This window comes from Pundamilia nyererei, unplaced genomic scaffold, assembly GCF_000239375.1.
Source record: "Pundamilia nyererei isolate P.nyererei 1_Seehausen unplaced genomic scaffold, PunNye1.0 scaffold00012, whole genome shotgun sequence".
NCBI lineage: Eukaryota > Metazoa > Chordata > Actinopteri > Cichliformes > Cichlidae > Pundamilia > Pundamilia nyererei.
Genome location: NW_005187413.1, coordinates 334,910 through 344,473, shown reverse-complemented (window position 1 = coordinate 344,473; position 9,564 = coordinate 334,910). Strand labels below are relative to the sequence as shown.

The 9,564-nt window shown below is 37.9% G+C and overlaps 1 protein-coding gene across 1 annotated transcript in view; it reads right to left on the bottom strand.

Moving 5' to 3' along the window:
- ptprt (protein tyrosine phosphatase receptor type T) overlaps nucleotides 1-9,564 on the bottom strand; it is a 308,462-nt gene that overhangs the window by 4,201 nt on the left and 294,697 nt on the right. Inside the window, exons 27-32 of the mRNA XM_013908559.1 lie at nucleotides 8,640-8,775; nucleotides 6,087-6,236; nucleotides 5,765-5,938; nucleotides 5,541-5,672; nucleotides 5,026-5,151; nucleotides 2,804-2,967 (exon numbers count right to left, since the gene is read on the bottom strand). Coding sequence (XP_013764013.1) covers nucleotides 2,804-2,967; nucleotides 5,026-5,151; nucleotides 5,541-5,672; nucleotides 5,765-5,938; nucleotides 6,087-6,236; nucleotides 8,640-8,775 — 882 coding nt within the window. The remainder of the gene's footprint in view (nucleotides 1-2,803; nucleotides 2,968-5,025; nucleotides 5,152-5,540; nucleotides 5,673-5,764; nucleotides 5,939-6,086; nucleotides 6,237-8,639; nucleotides 8,776-9,564) is intronic.

Sequence of the window (9,564 nt, the reverse complement as noted above, 5' to 3'; positions counted from 1 at the left end):
AGATCAGTAAATGGATAAAACACTATTTTGGCTCATCACTCTTGGTTAATATAACACTGCACTAAATTTGATATGATAGATGAGAAGAGGGTTGTAATAATAATAATAGTAATAATAATAATAATAATAATAATAATAATAATAATAATAATAATAATAATAATAGTATTCACTATAACTGTGATGGTCCAACTCCCTAAGGTGATAAGCCATCATCAGTGATGGCTAACTACAACTCTAACCCTAGGCAATTAGAAAATTTTACTTTTGTTTTAATTAAATTGCCCAAAGTCTGGCCAATCAGGGGGCAAGGAAAATACTCATTTTGACTAACAAACACCAACAAGCATTAATTTTTCCCATAGATGTTTTAATTTTTAATTTTTCCAAACTACAAGTTTAAAATTGTAGCGTCACTCTTTGGCAACAGGCAAACTACATCTTCATAAAGTTTAAAACAAACTGAATTGATGAACATATTAGGAAGAAAGTGACCTAGCTGTGCATCCAGTTTCTCTGAAGAGATGGGTTACTATAGTGGGTGGGTTAGCACTTCTTTTAAAGGTATTTATAAATGGTTGATATTTGCTTGTTCGCCTTTGTGTATGGTATGTGATTTGAGCTTTGAAAAAATCATTTTAATATATTGGAGTCCAAATTGTTTAGATGCCATCCCCTGTTTATTGGTTACTTTTAGCGTTTACTTCATCCACAGTTTCAGGTGAAATATTTAAAGCGGCCAAAACCAAAATCCAAAACATTACAACTAAATCTACTGCGAAAAGGATCTGACAGTCAGTGGTTGGTGGTTAAGTGGTTTGTATGAGATAAATTCCTATGTGATTTAAATGAATTTTGACATACTTGAAATCACATTAGTCTAGATATGAACTGCTGCATGCTGAATATGAGTAATTTGTTAGAAAGAGGCACCTTATCTTTATTACTTCGCTTTATCTAAAATATATATCTATATAACTCGAGATAAATACAGCAAACGCAGATTGCTGAATTAAGTGTGCTACTCCTCACTATTTTCTAAAAGCTCCTCCCAGTGTGACTTGTTGAAAGTAAGACATGTGCTCAGTATTAAAGACGCATCAAATTCCAACCTTCAGGACAAGTGAAGAGCAGAAAAATAATCAATTTTCACCATCTACTGATGGAACCATCATGTTTCTACTTATCGCTAGTATTACTGAGTCTGTGAAATCAGTAGCTGGGGTTGATTAGCCAGTGTAGCTGTCTTCAGCCAGAAGCAGAGACAGCTTACATCTCTGTCGCTCACATTTACTGGATTTGAGCATAACTAAAGAATTTAGTCCCCAAATGGTCTTCCTATCTTAATTTATCTGCTAGTGTTTTAATTTCACAGAAATTAAACGTGTTGCAGATTTAAATAGAATGTGTTTTAAAATACCAGTTTGAGCATTTAATTTATAGTGATTGACAGAGTTTACTCAAATTAATATCATATCTATATCTATAGGTGACAGGGTTATTTGAAATGAAGGTCAAAGCATGTGATCACTGACATATATGACACCAGTTATTAAACTTTTATTCTCCATATAAGGGCTAATAGCTGAATTGCACATTGTTCTGTAGCAGTGTAGACTGTTACAAGCTTCAGCCTTAAACCATTTAGGCTTTCAGGCAGAAAAAGGATGACAGTCATAGCCATGTACTGAGAGCTTTACAAAATATTTGACAGTGACAGATTATTTTACAACGGACATTTATTTTTAAATGTTCAAAAATAACTTACAATCTGTAAATTTAGTTCAGAACTAGGATATGAATATTATTCTTTTTTACGTCTGCCTCTTTTTATGTTACGTGAAGAAAGAAAAGGCTAATAAGCAAAAAACTGTTAAAAAAACAAAAACAAAAAACCCCACATCAATACCTCATTGGTCCAATGAGCTGTTACACAGAGAGCTGATTGGATGAGCACCACAGATAGGCAGTGTCTGTGTACACACGTTACTGTTAGCAGTTCTCTCTTCTATAGATTTTACAGCTTCTGTTTCCTTCCCTCATTATCAGCTTCATTTGCTCTGCTCAAATAGGGTGAATTCGTATCGAGCTGAGCTATGTTTTTATACTTCTATACCAACACACATTCATCTATGTAGTATAATAAACATTGTTTAGTGTTGTTTAAAATATATTTGGTACAAACAGAAGTAGTAGTAGCACCGTACCAAACACTGAATAAACCTGGACATCTGAATGTAGCATGCACAAGCAGACGTGTGGGTGATCCATAATGCATCAGCACAGCCAAACATAACAATAGAGATGAATGATGACCTCTTTAAAACTTGACACATTCCAGGCTTTTTAAGCCATGAGCCTCATTTATATTTAACGAAGATAATTCATAACAAGTCTCACAGCATTTATGAACCGACATTTCAGACGTTTTGACATCAATAGTGAATATATATGGCTTTCAAGCACAAGGTTAATGCTGAGTCTGAGGCATGTGTATATTTGACAGATAAGTGGAACAACATAAAGCATGAAATGGTACTCAACATGTACAAAAACTACAAAAAGTGTGTTTTTGTGTGTGAATATCTGTCTTAAAAGTGTGTATGTGTTCTTTTATAGAAGTGCACAGCTTACTTTATAATCATCTTCCCTCTCTGTCTGTCACAAACATACACTCTAAGGGAAGATTTGTCTTGCCATTTATGTTGATCTGTTATCTCACTGAGCAGTGACTGTTCCAGTCTACTATTTCATCACGTTTTCTATTATTTGTGTCTGCATGTGTCTGTGTGACTATACTTACAGGCAGTGTACCACAGTCCTCCCGTCTCCTCCGTCATATTGTTCCTGCCACTTAGCCAATCTCCTGACCAACTGCAGGATGGAGCGCTTGGAGAGAGGTGTGTCCCTGTAGGCTGGCCAGCCAATAAACTGGAAGTGCTGCACCAGGCGGTAACCATCTTGTGGCTAAGAAGAGAAACGTGAAGATTAGGGTTTTGATCACTGCTGACATAGCTGTTATCACAACAATCAACATCATGCTGTAATTCCATGGAACCATTTCAATTTCATGCACAGCGATATTGCTAAAGCTACCGTTTTTCAGAATTAAGACCAAAGTTGGCCAATGAAACCCATTGGCTCACTTTAGAAAATATATCTGCATCTAACAGGTCTGTTTGTGCTTAAATGATATGGAAAGTTGGATGAAAAGCTGGTCAACTATAACAAATACAGAGTTGGTTTTTCAGTTGTGGTCTTATTTGGTAATATTATCCATCCATTCATTTTCTTAGCCACTTTTTTGGTTACAGACTATGAGGAGGCTAGAGCCTATCCCACTGGGCAAAGGGCAAAAAGCAGCATACCCTGCACAGGTTGCTAGTCATAATACCAATACAGAGAGATGGACACAAAACGAGTCGTTGGATCCAAACCCAGGACCTTATTCCAGTGAGACACTGCCATTCATGCCACCCAAGTAAGTATTTTGTTAAACTGATACATAAAACACATTTTGTATGTAATCAGGCTTTTGTGCTCCAATTAGTTCCTGGTTTTGAACAAATGTCTTTTCAAAAGAAATAGGCTTGGATTCAACAAAGACCTTAGCTTGTTATGTTTAATTCGATTTCATGGCAGACATGGCACATTTTCAGTCGTCTAGCCCAAGGCAAGTGGCATGCACCAAGTAAAATACCAAAATCCACCATCACTGTCAGACTGATTTACTGATGTTTGTCACAAATGCATATGCACATTGACATTTACACACAAACCAAACAAATTCAGCAGTATCATTTTTTATACCACTTTTCCTTCCTTGTCTTTTCAGTACACCTGCCATGTACTTTCTCCCCTTCCATCTCTCCTTTACTCTACGTCCATCTTTCTCTAAATTACCCAGTCTCTTATACCAATTAACACTAATCTAAAATATTTTCTGTACCCTGCATTTATGTGTCTTCATTCTACTTGTCTGTTCCCCCTATTTCTTTGTATTGTCATGTATTTCTTGCGAACATTTTCTCCCTTCCACTTTTTCACTGTTCTCTGCTCATTTGATGGCTAAGCGATTGGCGATAGAGACTCGGCTAGGCTGGAGCTGCACTCGCAGTGTGGGATGTGCTGTTATGGCAATGATATGAGCCATTTCACACTAGACCGCTGATGTGTTTGAGAGAAAGAGAGAGAGAATATAGATAGCAGGGTAGCGGGGAGTTCTCCAAGTGCTATACATAGGAACATGCAGATGATAAGGCACCACTAGAGTTGAGCGGTCATGGATGAGTTAGAAAATGAGATGAAAAGAGGGTAACAAGAAGAGGCAGGAAGATAGGAAGGAAAAGAAAAGGAGAAATAGAAGTGAAAAGGGAACAGAGGTGCATAGAGGTTGGAGAAGACAAGAAAAGGAAGAGGAGGATAAAAGGGTAGAGTTAAAAAGAAAACAACTGTCATTATTGTACCACATTCAACATCACTATCATTTTTTCTATGTAGTCACCAAACCAGGACTCAGGTAGCCTTGCTGCATATCCTTTTGCCAACTGCCTACTGCGTAGTAAAGGTCGCATGCAATGAAAAAATGCCTTTGCTGTATTGTTATGGTGTGTTCCACGGTATACTGTTTCACTATCTATTGCTTTTGCTTGAACTTTAAACAGATTTTGTATTCCTAGTAAGTGTCAGGAAAGTAGTGCTTCATTTGTCAAATAATAGAGTCCCTTGAAATCCACAACACATATTTTATTAAGAAGAGGCCTTAAAACACAAAGGCGCTCCATGACTTTGAATTAAGCAATGCGCCACAAAATCTAGCCATGAACTCGTAATTTGAAAACTGTCAAGGAGGAGAAGAGAAGACAAAAAAAGAGAAATTATCAAAGTGTGTTCCAGGACACCGACTAAAGACAAACTGAAGCTGTTTAGATGTTCTACATGCAAAACATCTAATCTCATAAAATTTTTTATAACTTAACTATAAAATAAAAGAAGTACTGTATTAAATATGTAAACGTTTAGTACCCTAGCCATGTTGCAGATCCTGAAGATTCGGTTGATGATATCCTCGTCGATGTCTGCAGATATGAACTCCACTTGAATAGGGCCGTAGCAACATGAATTTTTTTCTGGCCAGTACTGCATACATAACTTTAGAAAACAAACACAAAGGTTGGAAGAAAAAGACAAAATGCAGAAAATAAGAATGGGTTGGAGAAAATGAAGTCCACCAGTTAGAACAAGTACATTCACATGACATTTCTTTCCAGTAAGTGGGACAGGTTTTACTTCTTGGCCAGATCCATGAGCTAAGAATCCTTGCTGTAGCCCATGTTACAAATCAGTTACAAATGGCAATAAATAGAAATAAATGGGAGAGACAAGTGATAGAGTAAATAAAAAAATCAACTCTGATACATTCATCAGGCTATCTGATAGTACAGTCAGTTTCAGGTGCTGATGTCTAGTGTATTTTTGTTAGTTAGACAAAAATAAGTACAGAACATGTTTGTAGATTTTTTTTGTGTGTGTACCTGTACCTGTGCTGCATCCATTTCATTGAGCATTACAATGGAGGAGCAGTTGTAGTCAAACACCAACCTCCAGAAGTCACCCATGGTGTTGGGCAAAGGATGCTGAGTAACTATGAAGGCCGCTGGCTGTTTGTGGCTCTAGAATGGTGAAACGAATAACAATCAAAAAGCACAATACAAAGTATGATAAGCTTACACATACATAATCAGACATTTAAACAAAAACTTACATCCATTAATGCAGCATTAATGTAATTGGAGCTCTCTCCATCCACAGAAATCAGAAAAGGAAGGCATCGGTCTGCTGGTAGAACATCCATACTGCGGTTCTTGTCGTGGTTTCTGGGTAGCAAACCCACACTGCAGTCCTCTGGACGAACTCTAGGGGTCACTATGTTTAGAGTCTGACGGGCAGAAAAGCAATGATTTGAACCTTCAATCTAACTTGAACCCACACATTCACATTATCAGCTAGGGTGTTGTTCAAATGCACGTGTGGCGAGTGTTCCCAAAAATGACAAAAGACAAATGGGTGTGAATGTGCGTGCTCACCTGGAACTCATCTTTGATCTGGCTGGAGTTGGTCTGTGGGTCCAACCTGCTGATGTTGTAGTAAATGGCTCTGAACTCACACACTGGTATGGCTGTGTTTCCACACAGACATGCTTCCAAGATGGCATCGTGAACAAACACATACTGCTCCTGCACCAAAGCAAAATGAGTTCTGGAGTCAAAATTTCTTTCACTGAAATACAAAACTGGCTTATGCAAGCAAACAGCACTGAACCTGCCTGTAGCCCTTGGACTGGACCACAGTGCCTCACAGTAGCTGTAAGCAATGACAGCTCTGGAATAGATGATGCAGTCGGGCAAAGCTGCATTAAGTCTTTTCAAGCTGACAACAAACTCAAACATTCCAATGTGAACACAACTTTTGTTTGCTTTGTGTATGAATATTATTTGCATGCTTGTGCTTTTGTGGGAGCCTGAAAGTGATTTAAAAGGGCACAGTGCTTTGCTAGTGGTGCCTCTGTGGTCTGGCTCAAGTATGTTCTTTGTCTTCCAAATCACTAGCTTGCGCTAAATGCATCAGCTACCATGAGCTACAGCAGCCACCGTGCATGCTAATTTACCTCTATCTCTCTTTCTGTCCCCCTATCGGTGCATTTTTATCTGGGGTTGGCTCCGTTTTTATTTCTCTGTTGCTCGTTTCCTCTCACACTTGTGTTTGTCTGCTGCCTCTCGCTTTTTCAATTTGCTTCTCGCTTTATCTCTCGGTCTCTCTCTGTTGAATGTTAATTGTTGCCCTTGGAGCAGAGAAGAGGCTTTAAAAGCATCACTGAAATGACCTCTCCTGGCCATTACCTATGCCAGTGACATGCACAGACACATTTGCGCGCAAAAACACATGTATACACACATGCACGTCACATACTCACTGAAACATTTACGCACACTCTTCTTTCCCCTGTGCCTTTTAAAAGATTAATTGCTTTGTGTTGTGTGGAGCAGGATTATAATAGCATCAAGCAGCTTCAACACTGACACAAATTGCTCCCACACATATTCAAAAGACAGGGCAGGATGCATTTAACTTGGTATCAAGAGGCATAAAAACACACGTGAATGTGCACAGACAGACACACATACACAAAACTAGCTTTTATACCACTGCTGTCATTTGAAAACACTCAACGTGATGCCCTAGGTAACTTTTCTGAACCTGGCACTTCTAAAACCCATTCAAAAGTCAATTTCATACTCTGAGCTTGAGCTGTCAGTCTGAAAATGAGGCTGTTTTTCTTTATTCCTGGAAAAGTTGACTTTTTGGATATGCAAGGTTTTCATCAGTAACACAAATGGAATGCAGAGGCGGAACGGATTAGGTCGGCTTAAGGTAGCTTTAGAAAAGAAATGAACGCTGCTGTTCCAAAATGGAATACCCAACATTTGAAAATGCAGACTCTTTAAAACGTTTGATAGTACTAAATTAGAACAAATTACGACACCATGTAAAGGATAGTAACCCAAGTACCCAGCTAGCAAAGACAGAACGTTTTAGGAAACATCATCCGTATTTTGGGAATACTGAACAGTGCTGATTTATGCTTGGCCACTTCAAATCTTAACTTGTTGTATAGTTGTGACTACCCTAGTACCAGACAATATACCAAATCTCTCCCGTGTCATCTGTTATAGAAATAATAAATTAATACAATCCATTTGACTGGGGTGTCACATCTCATCTCTGATATTCCTTACCAGCTATTGCATACACATATTGACACAAAACTCTCCTAAAATTGTCTATGTCTGAATTTGTGTTTGTTTGGGTGCATACCATATCTGTGTGAGTTTTTGTACTAGTTTTCATCTGATATTCAGGCAATGTTTAATGTTTAATGTTCAATATATAATAATCTAACTGCATTAAATCATAGATGACTGCTAGAAGTCCTGGGATACTCCATACTGTCTTACTTTTTGCGATGCTACATCTCAAACTTACAACTGCAGGCAAAATGACGTATGGTACTGAAAGGGAATAAACGTTAATGTTGTTTTTTCTTCAGTGCAATGTATCTAGATGCTTTGTTAATGTATCCAGTATGTGCTCATCAAAATTTGATGGAAAGCCTCTGTAGAACTCAAGTCAGTAATAATTACAATACGTGCTGGTGATTTATTTTAACATGAACCAAAAATCTCCACACTTTATTTGAAAAATTAAAAATCCATAATGCATAACTTTTCATGATTGTCTAAGCCAGCAGCCTGCCGTACCTGAACACCCACTTGTTTTGACCAACTAGACTCAAAATCATCTGTGTTTAGATATTATTTTGCCAAGCCCCAAAAGGTTGATTCTGTTCATGTGGACGTAGCATCTTCAATGTTTCGTCACTCATCCAAGTGACTTCTTCAGTCTCAGCTGACTGCAGGTTTCCCCAATCTTATAAACAGTACATTTGCACAATAACTGAAACCAGCGCACTGAATGAACAATGGGCTGTGAGGTCAGTTGCTTGATCATTAATATGCAAATTGTCATGGTCATTGATATTTTGCCTATGATTTATATCTATTTTCCATAATTACACTTACCTCTGTCTGAACCATGTTGACTCGTTGTGACCTTAGTTCTCGGATGCAGTTGAAAATGTCCACCACACCTTCATTCTCCGCCATGTCTAACATGATGTCCACTGCAATGAAACAGCCTGTTCTCCCTGCACCGGCACTGGAGACAATCATAAACAAACACGATACTCTCAATCTAACAAAATTGTAATAATGAACAACTTAATTGTTTTATTCTTAACCTTTATTTATACAGATAGTCCCACTGAGACACAATGTCTCATTTACAACAGAGACCTGTTCATATCCTTCAGTAAGACCAATCACTTTTAAGCCTTCAACACTGACATTTTGGGTAATGCAACTAACATACAGACTTATTTCTAATAATTTGTAGTGTTTTTCTTTTTCTTTTGTTTTTTTTTTAACGATGCAGTCAGATCTCTGGGCAGCCATATTGCATAGGTATTTGTAGGAGCTTCCCTTTAACGGCACAAAAATTGGTGATGGGCTGTTACACACAGATTTATGCAGTGGAAAAGATGAATCCCGCACTCTGTCTGAGCTGTCTGGAGTCATCCAGAGAACGGCTTCCCAGTTTTACTGAGCACTTTTGCCCTTGTATCAGAGAATATCATTTTGTCTTCCTGCTTCTCTCCCTGGTCTGAATATCTCTTTTGTTTTGGCAGCGAAATGTATGCTAAAACGTAAGGTTTTTCTATACTGTTAAAGTTATAAAGTGTTTCTGTGCTGTACGTTTGTGAAGTTAGCAGTCTCCCATCCCAGGCATCTCATTAGGATTAGTCTTGATAGGTTGCTTTGATCATTTTTTTTTTTAAAGAAATGAGTGCATCTGTGTTTATAAATTGCTGCACTGATGTTAATTCACCTGCACAACTTTCCGCTCCGCGTCAAAGTTCTTTTTTTTATTTTATTGCAGCATTATGCT